General features: G+C 36.2%; 1 protein-coding gene across 1 annotated transcript in view; it reads right to left on the bottom strand.

The window, feature by feature from the left end:
- Positions 1-2,657: 2,657 nt before the first annotated feature.
- The window catches only part of LOC113643082 (contactin-4), a 162,804-nt gene continuing 143,126 nt past the window's right edge, over positions 2,658-22,335 (bottom strand). Inside the window, exons 20-23 of the mRNA XM_047813108.1 lie at positions 15,575-15,755; positions 13,440-13,552; positions 8,256-8,424; positions 2,658-3,841 (exon numbers count right to left, since the gene is read on the bottom strand). Of these exons, the coding sequence (XP_047669064.1) occupies positions 3,720-3,841; positions 8,256-8,424; positions 13,440-13,552; positions 15,575-15,755 (585 nt within the window). The 3' untranslated portion in view covers positions 2,658-3,719. The remainder of the gene's footprint in view (positions 3,842-8,255; positions 8,425-13,439; positions 13,553-15,574; positions 15,756-22,335) is intronic.

Genomic DNA, 22,335 nt, shown 5'->3' with positions numbered 1-22,335 from the left:
AGGTGGATGCAAACTAGAATTAAACGTTTTCTCTTACTTATATAAAATAGAAATATTTTATATTTTATACACTATATTTGTATTTGAATATTTAGAATTTCTATATATATATATATATTGTTATAATATTTCTTTTTACTCTATCTGAAATGAATTTGTTCTGTATTAATTGTGTGTGTTCCCAAAGCCACATTCAGAATAACATTAATTTATGCCGGTATTTGGCACATTATGATAGAAATATACAAAGTGCATATTTGGCAATCAATATAGTAAATAGGGTTCTCCAAAAAAAATGTTATATAAGTTCAATTCAATTCAATTCAAATTTATTTGTATAGCACTTTTAACAATTGACATTGTCTCAAAGCAGCTTTACAGAACATAAACATAAAACAAAACGGTAAATATATAGAATAATATAAAGATTATTATAACACAAAAATTCAAAGTTAATTAGATTTATTTTAATTCGTATTCAAATGTGTTTGTATTTATCCCCAATGAGCAAGTGGGTAAGTTGTATGGTAAAGGAAGAAACCTTGAGAGGAAACAGACTCAAGGGGAACCCATCCTCATTTGGGTGACACTGGAGGGTGTGATTATACTGTAAATATACAGTCCGACAAAAGTTGTATTGATGAGGAGGTTGTTGTCCTCAATTTCTGGATGCCTCAGAATGGGTAGAGAAAGAGAAGCAGTGGAGAGGAATTATCGTAGCTGCTGTTCACAATATTAGCAAGCTCTAGATGATAATGTGCATTTGGTCAGATGTATTAGAGCACAAGATTGCAGAAAGTATTGTGTATACTCCTGACTAAAGAGATAAGTTTTATTCTACATTTAAACTTGGAAAGTGTGTTTCAGCCCCGAACACTATCAGGAAGACTATTCCAAATTTTGGGAGCTAAATATGAATATGCCCTACCGGAAGTTCAGAATTTTGTGATCTTAGAGAGCATGAAGGATTGTAATTTGTTAGAAGATTAGTTAGATACATAGGAGCTAAACCATTAAGAGCCTTGTATGTAAGTAGCAGCAGTTTGTAATCAATTCTAAACTTAACAGGTAGCCAGTGTAGAGATGATAAAATTGGGGTTATATGATCATATTTTCTTGTCCTGGTAAAAACTCTGTCTATTTAATAAACATGCAGAACAACCACCTAGTAATGCATTACAATAGTCCAGTATAGAGGTCATAAATGCATGAACTAGCTTCTCAGCAAAGGATAAATTTAGGATGTTTCTTATCTTGGCAATATTTCAAAGGTTGAAGAAGGCTGTTTTTGTAATATGGGCGATATGATTTTCAAAAAACAAGTTGCTGTCTAATATAACACCCAGGTCTTTCATTGTTGAGCTTGTAGTTACAATACATCCCTCTAAATGGAAGTTGAAGTGTGAGAGCTTTGTGTACTGGTTTTTGGACCCATAAATAGTATTTCTGACTTATCGGAGTTTAACAGAAAATTACAGGTCATCCAATCGTTCATCTCTTTAATGCACTCAGTTCATTAGGACAATTTGGCTATTTTATCTGGTTTTGATGAGATATATAACTCGGTATCATCAGCATAACAGTGGAAACTAATCCCATGCCTTCTAATGATGTTCCCTAATGGAAGCATGTATATTGAGAAAAGCAGAGGTCCTAGAACTGATCACTGAGGGACCCCATAATTAACTGGCAACAAACTGGAGGATTCACCATTTAATTCTACAAAATGGTATTGATCAGACATGTAGGATCTAAACCAATGTAAAGTCTGTCCCTGAATACCTGTGTAATTTTTTAAGTGATCTAGGAGAATGTTGTGATCTATAGTGTCAAATGCAGTACTAAGGTCAAGTAGAACTAATAGTGACATGCAGTCTTAGTCCGAAGATAAGGACAAGTCATCTGTAACTTTAACAAGTGCAATTTCTTTACTGTGATGGGGCCTAAAACCTGACTGAACTTTTCTAAGATATTGTTCTCCTGTGAAAAGGAGCACAGTTGAGCAGACACAACTTTTCTAGAATTTTAGACATAAACAAAAGGTGTGAAATAGGACCTATTGAGGATCACGTCAGAAAGCAAAATTGTTTGTTCTAGGATGGCCCACCAACCTAAATACAGTAAAAACAGATGCTTTAGTCACCATTGAACAGAATAGGAATAATGCTAATACTATGAAAGGTAAACAATCTAAATTGTCACTGTGCTTTGTTGTAGCTGTCTGGGATATTCAAAGATAAGAATTTATTTATTTATTTTTTTCTGAAATTTTATTGTGCTCCTGTTACATCTCACAGAGACAATTAAGATATTAATACAAAAATATTAAATTGACAAACTGAAAGAATTGCATTAAGAACTAACCACAATCATGAAAACAACTTGCAACTTCAACAAAACAATGGAAAATGGTTCCAATTCCAATTCATAATTCTTTTATCAATAATATAAAAATATATATAATTAAGCTATCAACAATTAGATTATTTTGCCCCAAATAAAGAACAGATATTTCTGAATGATATTCTTCTTGGTTTCTGACTCATCTGACTTCTGAAGTCATAGTCTACAAAAAATGTACAAAGCATGCATGTTATTTCACTTGTTAAAAGGCCAGGAGATGAGGATTGATCATGAGGGGGGTATACAAGAATATCAGATGTAGCTTGGTATTCTGTAAAAGCCATAATCAAGAAAAAAAAATGGAGCACTGCAGCATTTTGGTGGCAGCATCAGGGCTAATTCTCTGGGGCTTTTATCAAGAGAATCATGAATAGCTACAAATACCAATTGATTTTAGTACAAAACCTTCAGGTGGCTAAGAGTAAGCTTAAAGAGTAAGAGTAAATGAATTTTCAGCTTTCAGAAGAACAATGACCCAAAGCATACATTCAAATCAACAATGGAATGGCTTAAGCAAAAAAGATAAATGTTTGTATTTGAATTATGATGCCATATCCCAGACTTGAATCCAAATACAAATCTGTATGGTAACCCGAAGCAAGCTGTGCACAGCCCTTAAAATTTGTTGAATCTAAAATGTTCTGTATTTTTTTCTCAATAAGATTTTTTTGCAAGAAAGTATAATACCTTTTTCCCCCAGAAAAAAGTTACACAATAAGGTTGGAAAATTTAAAGGGGTGTGTAGAACTTAACCTAATATATATTTCCTTTAAATGCATTCAAATTAAGGGTAAGGTTTCTTAGATTACCAGTGTAACTCTAATAAATCACCAACTAAATTATGACAGATTAATTGCCACACACACTAAACTGCAATCGTCTTTTGCATAATCAGGTAAGAATTTTGAATTATTACAGATTTTTTCAGAGAGGGATAATCAAAATGGTGCAAAAAACACATTCATGTTCTTTTAGACAGACATACACATCTGTATTGACAAGAGAAAGAAGTGTATAAGGCAAACTGCAGCAGTTTAATGAAGAGCCAGTGGACTTCTTTTCAGGCCAATATATACTACATTTCAAGTTTTAAGGTTTTCCATGTGTTGAAGCTGACAAAAAAAAAAAAAAATCAGTTCAATTTTTTTCCTTCCCCCCCCCCCATAAAACTAAATATAAAGCATGAGTACATAAAAAATAAACAAATATAAATAAAAAAATTTGGCCTGTGTCTCTGCAAACATTCTGAGGCTTATGACTAAAAATAAATTATATGTATATTCCTCTTAAATTGTATACAGATCTTGAATTTCTTGTCAGCCTGTGCTTATCAACGGGAAAATCCATAGAAACAGCCATGGTAGCACAAAAGTTGCAACTTCGTGGATATGGATCATCTTGTTTGCACCAGAGCTGAAATAGCCCCTAGATTTAAGATCTGAAACAAAGGTAACAACAATAAAAATACATATTTTTAGTTATATGAAATAGCACATCTTAAATCAGTCAGATTATTTGTGTTAAGTGCATTTTTATACTCAAGCAATATTAGCAAATTTGGTTTAAATAACCCAAAATAGTGGCAGACTAAAGCCTCACTCAATGACTACCCTGCTGAAAATTCCAGCATAAACCAGCATGAATTCCATGCTGGTCCAGGCTGGTTTTTACTGGTTCATGCTGGTATGGTGCTGGTATAATTCTGGTCAGTGCTGGTATAGATGAGTGGCCAGCATAGTCATGTTGTTATCAAGAAAAACGGGGCTGGAGTAGCCGGTTCCTGCACTTTCCAAAAATAAATCTCGCAATGTTTTCGACTGCATTATATACTGTACCTTACAGTGTTTATCGAAATTAGTACAGTATAAGCGCACATGTTCCAGATCATCATGTTTTTGCCACCGTAATTAGGATTTTCTTTTGGGGTAAATAAAAAGCTTCTGTTTCTACATGACGAATCTGCTGATCATTGGGAATCAGAATGTTTGCATACGTGAGGTACCTGGATGACGACTGCACGGCAGTTGTTTCAACTAGCGAAATTAAAGATTTTTTAAAGAGGTTTATTGGGTACGATGGAAGCAAGACTTCTTCAGGGCACTAATACTAATGCTTAAAGGTATGTAACTTAAGCAGTAGCTGTTTTATCGTAACTTGTTCACTGCACAATATAAACAAATGCGTGATGTATAGTTTTGTTTCTTATTTTGTTTCTATAATTTTTCAGAGAATAAAGAAGACACAGAGCAGGAGTTGTCTAAAGGCAAACAACTCCGGGTAGTACCTCTTAAAAAAACATGGTCATTGCCACCACATACTACTTGTTACTCACTAAAAGAGAGAGCAGAAGCTACAGTAAGACCAAAAATGTGTGTTGTAAAGGTTATATTGTGTAATGATATTTGTGCACGTGTGTAAATTACAGTGTGATGGCAAATGTCATTGTCCTTGTCATTGTTTATATATATATATATATATATATATATATATATATATATATATATATATATATATATATATATTTATATAAAGAAAGCCATGTAAATGATAGGAATATCCAGAATGTTTTTCTTTATTAAAAAGTGAATTGCAATTCTCTAGAAAATTGTCTTGGTCTTTATTCAAAAGACAACATATGTTGACCAGCACACCAGCATCCCAGGCTGTTCGGCCCGCACACAAGCAGCCGAAAATTTTTTTGAACAAACCTCCTAATGATAACAGTATTTTTTTTTAAACATAAAAAACTTACAATGCACTGTTCCAAATTATTACGCATAGTAAGTTTCAAAACACTTTATAGGTTGTAAAGAACTGAAAATTGTCATTTGTTGTGTTTGCAGCATATATACTGAAATCAAAAGCTATTTCAATCAAACTTATAACAACATTTGAACTTTTTAAACATTTTAACAGGTCACATTACATTTTAACATAGGACCCCTTATTTGATAGCAGCTTCACAAGTCTTGCATCCATTGAACTTGTAAGTTTTTGGACAGTTTCTGCTTGAATTTGTTTGCAAGATGTCAGAATAGCCTCCCAGAGCTGCCGTTTGGATGTAAACTGCCTCCCAACCTCATAGATCTTTTGCTAGAGGATGCTCCAAAGGTTCTCAATAGGATTGAGGTCAGGGGAGGATGGAGGCCACACCATGACTTTCTCTCCTTTTACCCCCATAGCAGCCATTGATGCAGAGGTACTGTATTCTTTGCAGCATGAGATGGTGCATTGTCATGCATGAAGATGATTTTATTATGGAAAGCTTAGTTCTTCCTTCTGTACCAGGGAAGAAAGTGGTCAGTCAGAAACTCCACATATATTGCAGAGGTCATCTTTACACCTTCGGGGACCCTGAAGGGGCTGACCAGCTCTCTTCCCATGATTCCGGCCCAAAACATGACTCCACCACCGCATTGTGACATCACAGCCTTGTTGGAACAGGGTGGCAGTCCACTAACCATCCACTACTCCATCCATCTGGACCATCCAGGGTTGCACGGCACTCATCAGTGAACAGGACTGTTTGAAAATTAGTCTTCATGTATTTTTCTGCCCAATTTAGCCGTTTCTGCTTGTGAGCATTGGTTAGTGGTGGCCGAATAGAAGGTTTATGCACAGTTGGAAGACTCTGGAGGACTCTACACCTTGATGTCCGTGGGACTCCAGAGGCACCAGCAGCTTCAAATATCTGTTTGCTGCTATGTAATGGTATTTTAGCAGCTGCTCGCTTGATCCGATGCATGGATCTGGCAGAAATCTTCCTCAATGTGCCTTTAGCTGCACAAACCTCTCTGTGCTCTGAATCAGCCACAAATCTCTTAGTGCGATGATCACGCTTAAGTTTTCATGAAATATCTAACGTTTTCATACCTCGTCCAAGGCATTGAACTATTTCACTCTTTCAGCAGCAGAGAAATCCTTTTTCTTCCCCATATTGCATGGAAATGGTGCTCTGCTTAATAATGTGGACCAACCTTCCATTTTATTAGTTTTTCCTTCAATTGGGCTCACCTGGCAATCTAGTTATCACAGGGGTCTGAGATTGTTTTCAGTGATCAAAAGAGCCCTGAGACACAATGCCATCCATGAGTTAAACTGAAAAATAAAATATTTAATCTTTGTGACACTTAAATATAATTTGCATAATAATTTGGAAAAGGGTATATAGGGTTTCAGCAACTTTACATTAATTATTAAAAACATTACCATGTATGTATGCTGACTAAGTATATGGTTTTGGACGTTTCTAACATTAGCATGGGTAGATCCATTAAAACCTTAATAGTTAAACAAAGGGTTTTCACTTCTATAAAATCCTGGGCAAGAAAACAAAGCAGGAGCGGTCATACTAACTGCTAAACATGAACAGGACCCCAGTAGAGAGAGTGGACAGTTTCCGGTACCTAGGTGTTCGCATCACACAGGACCTGTCTTGGTCATGTCACATCAACACCCTGGTGAAGAAGGCCCGGCAGCGACTGTACCATCTGAGACGCTTAAGCAACTTCAAACTACCATCTCAGGTGCTAAAGACCTTCTACACCTGCAGCATTGAGAGCGTCCTGACAGGTAGCAGAGAGGATGAGGAGAAGCTTCTTCCCGCAGGCCATTCGGATCTTAAACCAGGAGACACCCAGGATCTACTGTAACACTGGACCTCTCTCTCCATCCCCATTGTTCTATGCACCCCCCTTTTTTGTACTGACACTTTAATTCTGGAGTGTCACTGTAACTTCAACTATGGACTTGCACAGCACAGTGCCACTCTATATGCTTTATACTCGCCATACACTATTTACACACCATACTTCACCTGGACATTCTAAGGACACTTTAACTCTGGACTTGCACAGCACAGTGCCACTTTATACACTATTAACACACCATACTGCACCTGGACACTTTAAGGACAATCTTTAAAAAACATACACATTTATGTATATGTATATTTATCTATAAATAGTTTTCTTATATAGTATATAGTTTTCTTAGTTAATTATCTTACATAGATTACTGATTTTTTGCTTTTTTATACTTTTTTTTTTTTTTAATATATTTTATTCTTATACCGGGCAGTTGCATAAAGCATTTCACTGCATATCGTACCCTGTATGTATGTGTATGTAACAAATAAAACTTGATTTGATTTGATTTTGAACAAACAAACAAAAAATGTATTATCACACATTGACAGTTTAATGCACCCATGACTTAAAAATCAATTAATAAAATTCAGAAATTCATCTATCTGGTTTAAAGCATACACTTACCAAGCATTTATAGATACAAATGCTGCCTCCTCAGATATCTCTAGTGTCTAGTATCTAATAGTGTCAAATGTATGTATTGCTTTTGACTGCCATGCCATTTGTGTATTTACAACCCAAAACAAGAATTTCAGTGTGACATAATATGGTTGCAGTCAGATAGCTTAATGCTGCTCCTCATTAATCATAAAAGACAAATACTATTCCCATTTCATTACCATCCACATAACCAATAATCAGCAAATCTTCTCTCTATATACTCTGAAGTGCATTCTGTCATATTTAACATTTTAAAGTAAAGGACAAGGACAACTAGGACAAGTACATTAGATAACTTTAAATTGTTTTATAGATATTCAAATCGGTTATACATCTTGTCATTTATAGGTCATCATCGGTATATTTTATTTTTTTTTATATTTATTTTGTATTCATTTTTGTCCTTGATTTTACTCTACTGTATTGTTTTTTTTGTCAGGTTTTGCATAATGCTAACTTAGTCCATTGATTTCAGTGATTATTGATAGACTTTTGCATTGTTTGGCGTGTCAAATATAAAACTGTAAATTAGAGAATCCTTACTGGACATCTTTGGTATGTGAATTGGACTGCTGTAGCTGCCATCTCCACCATCACTCAAGGCTTTGATCTGTATAAGCAGATCATCTCCAGATGGAACCTCTAGCTCCAGTGATGTCTGGTTTGTTTTCACCATGCTTGTTCCTCCTTGCCAGTTTTGGCGGTACATCACCTTAAAAGCAACTTATTTGTGTTACATTCAATGATCCATAAATTTGTCACTTCAATAATTCTTAACTCAATAAAACATGTCCTAACCCAATAATAGAAATTTCTGTGATGCAAATAAATTGCTTGTGAAACTGGGAGAATGGGTTGCACAAAACACTTATTATTCTCCTGATAGCAGGGTTGAATAGAAAATGAATAGGGTATCACAAGGATTTATGTATTATTTGAGTTTTCAAGAACAGAAAATCTGTTTAAGTGAACAAATACACAAGATTACATATGTAAATCATCCACTCAAGAAGGGAATAAGATCCTGCATCATGGCTGAAGCTATGGGAATGGTTCTTTGTGGTAAGATGTGTCTGAAGCTCTGTGTAAAATCACTCTAGCTCTAATGGTGCTTTCCATGAATGTACCCCTACCTGAGATGCAGGTGACCATGCCAAGAGTAGACTTAGAGCGGTAGAGGGCAAATGACATGGCCTGCAGAACTACTACTATTATTCAGAAGGCCAAGACTAATTATTTGGATGGCCAATTCTTAGAGCAGCTCCTGCAGGACCACTGTGAGGTCCCAGGAGGGGAGACATGAACTGCAGGAAAGCATCAGCTGCCTAGAACTGCACAAGAATCAAGAGACAGGAAAACAGGCATGTGATTCGCAGCAAGAGCTGCCACATATATCTCAATATAGAGGGTGATAGTCCCTCAAATAGGTGTGTCTATAGGAACTCTAGCACTGTTCTAACAGAGCAGTGAACTAGATCCTGATAATGCCGATTACACAAGAGGTGAAACAACAAAGCTACTTCTGTCTGGTCAAATTTGCCATATGCATTCCATCAAGAATGGGTGGAGATGCCATTCCCTGGACCTCAGCCTGCTTCTCAATCATGCACTCTGCAGTGTTATTTGCACTCAACAAAAGAAATTTGGCCTCTACCTAAGGCAAGATCAGGTGTGCCAACCTGAACAGATGTGTTAGAAGACTAGTTAGATACATGGGAGCTAAAAGATTAAGAGCCTTGTACGTAAGTAGCAGCAGTTTGTAATCAATTCTAAGCTTAACAGGTAGCCAGTGTAGAGATGATAAAATTGGGGTTATATGGTTATACTTTCTTGTCCTAGTGAGAACTCTGGCAGCTAGATTTTGGACTAACTGTAACCTATTTATTAAAGATGCAGGACAACCACCTAGTAATGCATTACAATAGTCCAGTCTAGTAGTCATGAATGCATGAACTAGCTTCTCAGCATCAGATACAGACAGGATGTTTCTCAGCTTGGCAATATTTCTAAGGTGGAAGAACGCTGTTTTGGTAGTATGAGCGATATGATTTTTAAAAGACAAGTTGCTGTCTAATATAACACCGAGGTCTTTCACTGTCGAGCTACTAGTAACAGTACATCCCTCTAAATGGGAGTTAAGTTGTGAGAGTTTCTGTGCACTGCTTTTGGACCTATGAGTAGTATTTCTGTCTTATCAGAGTTTAACAATAGAAAGTTGCAGCTAATCCAGTCTTTTATCTCTCTAAGGCATTGAGTTAATTTGGACACTGTGGCTATTTCATCTGGTTTTGATGAGATATATAACTGTGTGTCATCAGCATAACAATGGAAACTAATCCCACGTCTTTTAATGATGTTCCCTAATGGAAGCATGTATATCGAGAAAAGCAGAGGTCCTAGAACTGATCCTTGAGGGACCCCATAATTAACTGGTAATAAACTGGAGGATTCACCATTTAATTCTACAAAATGGTATCGCTCTGACAGGTAGGATCTAAACGAACTTAAAGCCTGACCATGAATACCTGTGTAATTTTGTAAGCAATCTAGAAGAATGTTGTGGTCTATAGTGTCAAATGCAGCACCAAGATCAAGTATAACTAATAGTGACACACAGTCTTGGTCCGAAGCTAAGAACAAGTCGTTTGTAACTTTAACAAGTGCAGTTTCTGTGCTATGATGGGGCCTGAAACCTGACTGAAACTCTTTAAGGATGTTGCTCTCCTGTAAGAAGGAGCTCAGTTGAACAGACACAACCTTTTCAAGTATTTTAGACATAAACGTGAGATAGGTCTGTAATTTGATAGTTCATTAGGATCTAAGTTAGGTTTTTTGATGAGTGGCCTAATAACTGCCAACTTAAAAGACTTCGGGACGTAACCTAAAGATAACGAGGAGTTAATGATATTAAGAAGAGGCTCACCAGCTTTATGTAACACTTCTTTCAGTAGTTTAGTTGGGATGGGGTCTAGTGAACATGTTGTTGATTTAGCTGTAGTAATAAGTTTTTCTAACTCCTCCTGTAATCGTAAAGCTGTGTAAAGCCTTAGGTGAGACTGTGTCACTGGTTGCTCTCATATGTTGAGCGTCACCTATTTTATTCCTGATACTTTCGATTTTATTAGTGAAGAATCTCATAAAGTCCTCACTACTGAAATGTGATGGAATAGTGTGTTCAGATTTCTGTTTTTTTTTTTGTTAAACTAGCCACTGTGCTAAATAAAAACCTGGGATTGTTCTGGTTATTTTCTATGAGTTTGCTCAGGTGCTCAGCCCTAGCAGCTTTTAGAGCCTGTCTATAGCTGGACATACTGTCCTTATATGCAATTCAAAAAACCTCTAATTTAGTTTTTCTCCATTTCCGTTCGAGGTTACGGGTCTCCCTCTTGAGGGTGTGAGTATGACTATTATACCATGGTGCAAGTGTTTTATCTCTAACCTTCTGTAAATGAGTCCTCACTGCAAATGAGTTCATTTAGCTGGTAAACCTGGTAAACTGCAAAACCTACATTGTGTGCAGTGCCACACTGGTCTTGGCCTGTAACTCTGCTTCTTGTATCACAGTCTGGGAGACCCATGATCTAAGTCAACACACTGCCTTAGCAGATGTTAGCCCCGTGCACAAGAGCTGCATATGCACGTTCCTTTACTAAACAACCAAACTACCAAACCATGCACAGAAAGTGCATGTCTTAAAGCCCTAGACTTATAATTCTATCCATAACTGGTGTTTACTAGCTTAAATTGCATGTAATTGTACCTTTGAAGAATTGGCATTATATAAATTGTGTGTGTGCAACAGCAACTTTACAACAACTTTTCCCATGTGATTTAATGAAATATTTCCAACATTTTAATTGGAATAGAATATGTGTTATTTCTACTGATAATTCTAGAGGAAGAAAATAATACCATTTTAAATCAAAAGATATGTGCATGTGCAGATTGACATGACAGACTCAGAAGGACTAAAATCCCATATGATTCCATCAATAAGTACACTTGCCCAACATGCTCTAACCAAACAGTGCTTAATCAATGTAGACAATGTTTCAAATTATATAATCAATATAATCAAATTATACAATATTCAAATAAGAAAGCTAGAGTATTAAGAAATTTTATTTCTAAATTTCTGAAAGAATTGAACTGCTTCCGTACACTAGCATGCTATGAACCATTGACCTTTTAAAGGAGACCAAAAATAATGTATTCGATAAACTCAAGATTAAGAATAAAAAGACTGATAACATTGTTTTCTTTAAATATAGAAATTTCTCAAGGGAAAGATGAGTGGAATGACAGTTTAATAATCATAGCTACACAAAGTAATAATGGATATGATTATAACTACACTATTCATACCTCCCACATGGTGAGGTATCATCTTCTAATCCATGTTTCCTCTTAAGGTTTTCCTCTCATGAGACTTGGAAAACTATTTCTAATGATACTTTGTGACAGAGTCTACTGGAAAAGTGCTTAAAACTTAAAAGTGAATTCTCAGCACACTAGAAGGATGATTAGTATGCCAAGCAATTTGATGTTGTATTAGGGAAAAAATCCATAAATCATTTATAATTCTTCTTTATTTGGACAGACAAAAAAAAAAAAAAGACTTAGGCTTCTGATATTCCTTCTTGTCTGCATGGGTGAGATAATTTGTAGCTATTGATTGCATTATACAAGTTCTGCTCTGAAAGCTGCCTGGATTACAAATGAATACTGGAAACTGATGCTCAGTAAAGCTTATAACTCACAGTGTTCCAGTTGCTCTCACCCCTCTGCAAAGACTTTTTCTTATTTCATCAGCCATCACCGTTCTGCATCTAATTAATGTATGCACAAAAAGGAAAAGTGCAATGCTGTTCTTTTTACTTTCCACTCACTTTTCATTTTCTTGGGTTTTTGATAGTTCATATGTGCCAATAACTTTGACTGCTCTTTTTGAAAATAGCAGGTCATCATGATGACTCGCTTTCACTGAATTCAGGCCACTTTTATAATGCTGTGAAGAGATTCTTTTGAATGACTGTGAAAACATATTTAAAAATAACATTTTATCTAATCTAATGTCTGCATGGTTTTAGTGAATTCATTTTAAATCTGAAGATTATGTAGTCTCACTATGTTTGCATGTTTTCCAGGTTTATAAATTTTATTTCCCTACATTACTGAGTGAACATACACCAGGCTATGTTGTACTGAGGTAGCAAACTTATCATACAGCTTAAGCAAGAGCCTATAGCTGAATTAATCCTGAGGTAACTCATTTTAGCTTAGGCTTTGAATTTGTCAAGAGCACAGAACACACTACTGGCTCCTTTAGCTGATTCCAGAGCCAGCTGGCTTTCCTTTAACTAAGACAGTCCAGGTTGCCTTATTTGCAAGCACCAGAGTGTGAATTCAGATTTAAATCTGATTAAAATCAAGGCATACACATAAGGTACCACATTTTGCAGCTTGTAGTGCATAAACACTAATTGGTTTGCTGTCATTGCAAAAAAATGTACTAAATTGGAGAGATTAGGTCAAGTGATTCATTCACATGAATCATTTCTGATTCTGTTTCAAAATGTGCCAGTATGGACATACTGAGCAGATATTTTCTGTTAAGAACAGAATGAAGATGAACTAATTCCATAATAATGAAAAAATGTATAAAAGTCAGAAATCATAAAATATTATTCCATACTCTCTTATAAAAAAGCACTAAAGAAATCTCACCTTGTAGCCTGTTACTTCAGATTCATTGTCCATTGCCATTACATGCTGCCAGTGCAAAAAGATTTTTGAGTTTTTCAAGTTCCAACCAATATTTACAGGAGGCTGACTTGGAGCTGAAAAGTAAACATGTATTATAATAGTAATATCAATAAAAGTCAAAGTTTATTCATGAAATAGATAAATTGTGGCTGCATGTCTATCATTTTCATAGTCTGGCTTTAAAGATAACAGAAACCTTATATTTTGTTTGGATCATAACAATGACAATAATATAAACCTTTTTATTATTATTATTTTATTAGGAAGCCTTGTGTGCTCCAATTTAAATTTTGTGTCACATTTTTGGCAAAATTATGTTTAGACATTCCCTGCCAGAAAATTAGGGGAGTTCCAGCAGTGTGTTTTGTCACATCTGTTTGTGTTTTTCATGTGTCTGTTTGTTTCCTGCCTGTTCCCTCTTGACCCTAATGACTCTGACTATTTATTCCCTCTGTGATTCATATTGGTTTGTGGAGTCCTTTTCTTGTTTTTTTTTTCCTCCTATATTTTTCCTTGACTTGTGTCCATTTCCCCCCCGTGCATTTTTCACATTTTTTATAAAAGAAATTGTGTTTGCTTTGTTATCACTGCACTTGTGTCTGGTTTTTATCCATCCTGTGGAAACAAGTACTACTGAGAAAATGATTAATAGGCCAAAATGTAAATCAATTATATCAAATTATCTACAATGTACTTAACATATATATGAGGAGACAGAGAGAGAGAGAGAGAGAGAGAGAGAGAGAGAGAGAGAGAGAGAGAGAGAGAGAGAGAGAGAGCATAGAAATTACTGGATATAAATAATGTTTTAAAAATAAACATTTATGCTTTAAACACTGCATATTTAATGTTTATTTTCTCAAGGTTTCTTCCTTTACCAATTTAAGGGAGTTTTTCCATGCCACTGCTGCCTGAGTCACCTCAGACTTGCTCATAGGGGGATAAATACATACAGATTGTGAAATATATATATATATATATATATATATATATATATATATATATATATATATATATATATATATATATATATATATATATATATACTCTTGAATTTTTATTCTGTTAATTCTTTTTCTTTTATTAAACATAAGGAATAATGCAAATGTTATCAATCATTAGGTTCTAGCCATATAGAAGCCTGGAAATTGAGAAAACTATTAAATCTAGAAATGTAATATTAAACAGTATTTCTGGGTAAAATTAAAAATAAAGGAGATCTGAAAATAAAAGTTTAATAACACTGCATGTATTTCAAATCTGCTTACTCACTTATTGAGTAAAACAAAGGAAGAATGTCTAAGTAATTCAAAACCACTTCAACTAATGTCTCCATATTGCTCAATCTCTAATATTTGCTAAAATGAGAATTCATTATAATTGTTTCAGAAGCTTGTGCTTGCAATGTGTTTGATAACATAATACATAAAAAGATTTATACAATTACTAAGCTGTGTTGAAAAAAGTGTGTAATTTCGTAGCGCTTCATCCGAATCTGCTCTTAATTACCCGCTTAGTCTATTAACCCAAATGAGTTATCCATCTCCTTTCTTTTCTCATTGAGATGTCATAGTTTATCTGACAATACTCTGGATACATTTAAATTGGAGGTTTCCCAAGGTTAAATTGGGGTTTCCCAATCTGGATTGGAGTTTTCTCTGGGTTCTCAGGTTTCCTCTACCTAACAGAAACCTTGCCAGTTGGCTTATTGGCTACTATGGATTATTCCTAGGTGTGAATTCCTAGGCACTGGATTTATTGTGTTAAGGTAGTTGCTGAAGAGGAATGGATGAAAAAATGTGAAGAGATATTAGCACAAATAAGGCTTTAGAGCCACATTTAATCAAGAGAAACATAACAGATCCCAGCAGAATAAATGAGTGATATATTTATCAAAGACAGTATGTGTATGCTAATGAACAGTAGCTTTAATAATTTCAGTATTCTGCCATCTAGAAAAAAGTCAGTTCATGAGTTTATTACAAATCAGTTACCAAAAATACGACAACAAAAACCATGAATTATTTTATTTTTTTCAAATCCTGTGAGAATCCTGTTATTTGCTTTATTTACATTAAAAATTTTGAGATACTCACGTGGTTTCTTTGTGGTCATGTTGATGGCAGCACTAGTAGGTCCAACCCCACCACTGTTGTGAGCCCTGACTGAAATTAGATACACTGTGCTGCTCTTCAGGCCTGTAATATGAGCTGGACTTCTTTTGACCCTTTCCTTTATTGCCTTTCTCCCTAATGAGCCCTGCTCCCACAACAGCACCTAAAGTTAGGAACAAATAGAAGATTGATAATACACTGATGTACTGATGATTAGTTATGAGACATGCCATGATGTCGAATGTTAATCATAATGGACACATAAATATACAATTACAATAACACACTTTATGTAGTAGAGCCGTGTTATTAAGGTTGCGATAAAGTCATTTGAAACACAGATTTAAAGACAGATGCACTGTAAGGTTTTTTGTTTGGGCAGATCTGAAGACAAAACATGCTGTTTCTGTCCATGTTCAGGGTGGCCACATCAGATCATCCAATCCACATATTTTTGATTTGGCACAGGTTTTATGCTGGATGCCCTTCCTGACACAACAGTCCTATTTTATGCAGAACTGGGAACAGCACTGAGTTGGTTCCCTGCTCAGGAATTGAATACAGGCGGTATCTTACAACTGGACCAAGACATCAAATGTAATTACAAATAAAGTCAGTGCCAATAATTATTTTCAAGTCAAGAAGCTTTAATATTCATTTCAACCATATATAGGTGATGCAGTACATAGTGAAATAAAACTACATTTCTTTAGGACTGTCACCTGACGTGGCTCATTCTTCCTTTTCTGGGTTGGCGGCTATCTGGTCCGTATTTATTTGCATCGTTTTTGGACTCTCATTGCCGGATTGTCTCTTATGTCTCCATTGTGTGCCATCCTGTCCTTCATGTTTCGACTCTCTGACTTTTCTGATTTTGCTCTATTTCCTTTGAATTACTTTTGTTCCGTGGATTATTGGCATCCCACCCCACTTTTTGGATAACATTTCTCCTTTGGATTATAATTTGCTCTGTGTTTATATGTGCAATCTCTTTACTGTTTGCTTTTTCTGTTATTTGATCTGCTGCCAGTCTACAAACTGTTTTCTGTTTATTATTCTCTGTGTTTTGTCTCTCTGTTCATAGTCAGTTGTTGCTATTCCTTTTGTCTCTCCACTTATTTAATGACTTTCATTTTCATTGTTCTTTTTGCTATTTCTCTGCCAGCTGATATTCATGGTGTGTTTCCTTAGTTGTGTTTTTATTCTCTCAGTTTTTATTCTCTCTCATTATGTCAGTAATGTTGCAGGCCTTGCTTGTGAATGGTTATGTTCTTCGTTTTTTGTCTTTATGTTTAGTTTCTGATTTATGTTGGATGCAAGTCACCTGTCTTTTCTTTCTTAGCCACCTTAGTTGATTCAATGTCACGTACGCGGGGGTAAAAGTGGACCCAAATGCAGGACGCTTAACAAAACCAGGGATTTATTAACTTAAAAAGACACGAAACAGAGACACAGACTCGGCAAAACAAAGACAACAGGACAAAACAGAAGACAACAGGATTCGGTGCAATCATTGTACAAATAGTACACATGCAGAATTCCTGTGCAAAGGATGTAGATAAAAAAGACAGTGACCAAGACCATGTCTTCAAAGCTGAACACTCAGAATATGGAAGACCGCCAGACAACATAAAGAAGAAAAGCATAAGGGTAGATGCTGGAGCGACATCTCATATTGTAAACGACATCAAAATGTTCAAAAGTTTTGACAGCTCTTTTCAATCTGAGACTCATTCAGTGGAACTAGCCGATGGGACAAAATGCAGTGGAATGTCACAACAAAGAGGACCAGTAGTGATTTATTTCCTTGACAGTGCTGGACAACACCGCAGAGCACAACTGAGGGACGCACTATACATGCCTTCGTACCCAAATGACATCTTCTCAGTAGCAAGAGCAATACTGTAAATGGAGGAGCAACAATCACCTTCAAAAAAGGGAACAGTCACATGGTTACTAAAAACGGCAGCAGGTTTGATGTTCATGAAAGTGAAAAAATTGTACTATTTGCCAACTATTAAAGAGTATGTTGACCAATGCAAAGTGTGTCACAATTTACAAACCTGGCATGAAATTTTGGGACATTGTAACTACGAAGACATACAAAAGTTACAAGGTGTAGTTAAAGGCATGGATATAAAAAGAAACATAAACAGACCAAATCAGCTATGTGAAGTAGGAAAATTTACTCAGACAAGAAACACTGAGCCAGAGAGAAAGGCAAAGAAACCTTTAGAACTGATCCATACTGACTTGGCCAGACCTATGCCAATGCAGAGCAAAGAAGGACAAATATGCAGTCTTTTACAGATGACTACTCAGGTACTATGTTGGTGTATTTTTTAAAGTCTAAAGGTGACACACTACAAGCTACAGACACGTGCTACAATAGACGTACAAAGAAACCACCATATGAGTTATTCATAGGCAAAAAGCCAGATGTTTCCAAAATGCAAAAATTTGGATCAACATGTTTCGCTTACAAACAAGAGAAAGGAAAATTGGATTCCAGATGTGAACAGGGCGTTTTCATCGGCTATGACAAACACAGCCTGGCTTACCTAGTGTATTACCCCAACACTGAAAAAGTCCAAAAACACAGGTTAGTGAAGTTCACAACTAGGACAACCAAAAAAAGGGAAACACAAACATCTGAATCACACACAGAGAGTGTGTATAAATTACTCCTAAGATCATTGGCAGGGAGAAAAATGTTGATAAAAATAAGGAAAATCCAAATCAAGGCATTCAGAGTGTTTTTTCCGAGACTTTGCCTGAAAAGACTGAACCTACACAGCCAGGTAAACCATCTGAAACTGTAATTAAAAGGAACCCACCAAGGACGAGGAGGAGACCAGTTCATTTACAGGATTTAGAGATTGAGAATACAGAGGACAAATTGCAAACATGCATAGACTTTTGTTATAGAGCTGTATGTGATATGCCGATAACCATAACTTATAGCCATAACATCAACAAAATCAAGGCAATGGAAAAATTCCATGGACAAAGACATCCGATCACTGGAAGAGAACAAAACATTCACACTTACTCAGTTGCCACCAGGAAAACAACCAGTTGGAGGAAGATGGGTTTACACAATTAAAAGAGACATTGATGGATCTGAAAAGTACAAGGCAAGATTTTTTCGCAAAAGGCTACAGTCAGAAACAAGGGACTGACTATGTTGAGACATTCTCACCCACAGCAGAAATGACAAGTGTGAGAATGGATATGCAGAAAGCAACACAAGAAGACTTGATCTTACATCAGATTGACGTTGAGACAACTTATTTGCATGCACAAATTGACCGTGAAATATATATGGAACAACCAAAAGTTATGATCAAAAATATAAAACTGGTGAAAAACTTGTAATCTCTAAAATGTAATTTAGAGAAATCTCTCTATGGTCTCAAACAATCAGGTAGAAACTGGAATGCTATGTTACATATATGTTTAACACAGAATTCAGCTGATAACTGTGTGTATACAAAGGAAAAGCATAATGAGAAAGTAATACTGATTGTATGGGTTGATGACCTAATCATAGCTGCTAACAGTGAAAGTGTTTTTAAAAGGTGTAAAGGAAATGCAAACTGAAAGGTTCAAACTGAAAGACATGGGAAACAGTTCCTGGGCATAGATTTTGAACAAACAGATGGTCTAGTCAAAATGCCACAGGTGAGATATGTGTGCAAAATACTAGATCGATTTGATATGCAGAACTTGATTATTCAGAGTATGCAGAAAAATTAAAGAACCAAAGAAATTCAGGGAGGCAGTGAGAAGTTTAGTCTATTTGTCGACTTGCACATGACCAGATAAGTTTTGTTGTCAGTAGACTATCTCAACATTTTGCTAAACCAAAAGAACAACACTGGAACACAGTAAAACATGTGTTCAGATACCTTAAAGGTACAACAAAACAGGAACTATGCTTCATAAGAAATGACACAGAGAAACTACATCCAAGAGTGTATATAATGATGCTGACTGGGTGTCAGATACAAAAACAGACGTGGTACCTCAGGATATTCTGTCAATCTAAGTAAAGGAAGTTCTTTGATTTCATGGAAAACCAGAAAACAATCAACAGTGGCACTATCTACTTGTGAAGCAGAGTACATGTCCTTAGCGTCAGCCATGCAGGAACGTATCTATTTAAAACAGCTACTTAAGTGTATGGACACATACCAATATACACACATAAAAGTATATGAGGACAACCAAGGTACCATAGCACTAATCAGAAACCCAACCTGTAGTCAAAGGTGCAAACACATTGTTATCAAATACCATTCTATAAGGGAAACTGTAAATGATGGTAAGATAATTTTGGAATATTGTTCCACAGAGAAAATGGTTGCCGACATTAAGCCACAAAAAGCAAAAACTAAAGAGGTTTGTTCGAGATATGTTTGGTACTTAAAAATGTGAAAAATGTATGTTTGCATTATTTATGTTAAAGCAAAGACTTGTTTTTTTTCTCTCTAATAACACAATGAGCTAAGAGCAAGTGGGGGTGTTAAAGTATTGCACTCTTATCTTTGTATTACAGTCAGACATCGTGTTGTTACGTCGCTACGTTGTTTATGCTGTACCAAATCCTGGCACGTTTTTCTGCCATGTGAGAAATAAACCAACGCATGCTGAAGTGGTGAAAATGCATTGTGTAAAGTTCTGTTTGTTTTCCACATGAGTGATGGTGAAACTGTGCAATCGAGTTTAACAGTAGTGTTGTACCTTAATAGATATAGTTAAAACCCGATATTGGTATGGTATTAGAAATTGAGTTGTTAGATGTTTGAGAAAGGATTCTCTATTATATAAATAATTTGGGTTGTGGGAAAGTAATGAGATGAGATATTAAGAAAGTGGCAAACAGTGTTGGCAGTGAATAAAGGTGGAGTTATATGATAGTATAAGACTATAAGTCACATTATATAAGAATAAAATAAATTAAATAAGTTAAGGTTGTGGTTTAAAGAGATTATAGGTCATAATGGCAGCCTCCCCTCTGGACGCATTATGGGTGAAACATCCGTTGTGTAAAAACCTTATAAGCAAGATCTCAAGCAAATGGCAGAAAAGAACTAAAAGTATGAGTAAAAAATGGCCAAAGTAAGGGACATTTGTTGTAACAGTGTGTGAAGATATGGAAACACTGATAAAAAAAACTACAAGACAACAGCTAGCAACAAGAAGAGTATGCAGAGAGAAGTAAAAAGACAGCAAGAAAGTGTTATCATTATTTAGGAAAGAAGGCGAAATGTTAGTGAAAAAGAAGAAGCAGGAGTACAAAAAGGCTAAAGAAACTGGATAGTGAGGCACAGAATAACAGCAAGGAGGGGTTGGCTAGACTGCCCCCAAATGTGCCCCTTGAAGGTCAGATGGAAAAGGCATGTTGATTTAGATGAGGATGATAGGGAGCTGTATGTAAAACTGAAAAAGAAACAGGATAGAAAAACGGATAGAGAGGAAAGTACACGGTTAGACTGTTATCGGGACGTAAAGGCAGATTTACAAAGGATGAAAAAAGTATGGAAAGGAGGGAATAAGAGAAGAGGATGCATGAGTAAAGCTAAGTGAAGAAGGAATAGAAAGGATCTTTAAAACACCAGGCAACTAAGCAGTGAGACTGATAAAGTATTGACACCAAGAAGCATATTATTATAGTATATAGTATAAAGAATGAAACTGAAGAGGAGACATAATTCCCTGTAAGAAATTGTAAACGGGGAAGAGTGACAGGAAGACTTAGGCCCTTGGCTCCACAATTACCAATTATAATTAAAGGTGTACAGGGACAATACGTGCCATGGGCTACACCTTGAGGGGCTTGTCACTCTCCTCCATAACATTTTTAAACGAGCTGGAAAGTGGATAAGTGTTAGAAGAAGCATACCGCCCTGCCGTCTGGCATGCATGCCTTGCATGCCGAGTGTCCAGCTAGAGTTGACACAAAGGCATTAGAGGGCAATCCATTTAGGGAAGCAGAGAACCCAGTGTTGTACATACAGAGGCAACTGAAAACATGAAAACAAGAGACAGAAGGGGATCCAGAGGGAGATCCATTACTGACTACACTGTTTAGACAGGCAGTGATACATGCCATACCACAGCCTGTAAAATGCAAGGTGAAAGAGGTGGTCGGCTTAACTTCCAAACCACACAGAAAGTTCTGTGACCATGTTTCACATGCTGTCAACCATTACAGAAAGAATGAAAGAAAGAATACAGAAAACTGGCTCAGTTACAGCTTGAAGAACTGACAAATAAACATAAGAAAAAGGTTCAAGCTTTACTTCAGAAAGAGGAAGTAGTGCAGAAGTGCAGAGGACCACTGTCAGCAACCCCCCCCCCCCAGCCTGTTCCAATTACAGCTGTGCCTTCGCCTGCAGCACTCACTCCACTACACACCTTCCTGCACCCATCATCAAAGTTTATACCCAACAACCAGAGAAGAATGGGTGAAAAGCAAAACATCCCCAAAGAGGCCAAAGAAATAGTCAGTTTTATCAAGGAGTGTGCTGGGGGTACAGAACAAACAGCAAACAGCAGTGTTCACTCCGGTAGTTCTTATAGAGCCACAGCCTCAGTGGGAGGACATAGTTTGGATTTAACAGTAAGCAGGTCCGTACGAACACTCTATGTGGCACAAGAGAGGAGATCAGAAAGATGCACAGGGAATTTGGCGTTCACATGAAGGTCAAATCATTGCACCCACCACACTCTTAACC

The sequence above is a fragment of the Tachysurus fulvidraco genome, chromosome 5, assembly GCF_022655615.1.
Source record: "Tachysurus fulvidraco isolate hzauxx_2018 chromosome 5, HZAU_PFXX_2.0, whole genome shotgun sequence".
Taxonomy (NCBI): Eukaryota; Metazoa; Chordata; class Actinopteri; order Siluriformes; family Bagridae; genus Tachysurus; species Tachysurus fulvidraco.
Note: the sequence above shows the minus strand (reverse complement) of the source record. Positions and strands in the feature narration are given on the sequence as shown.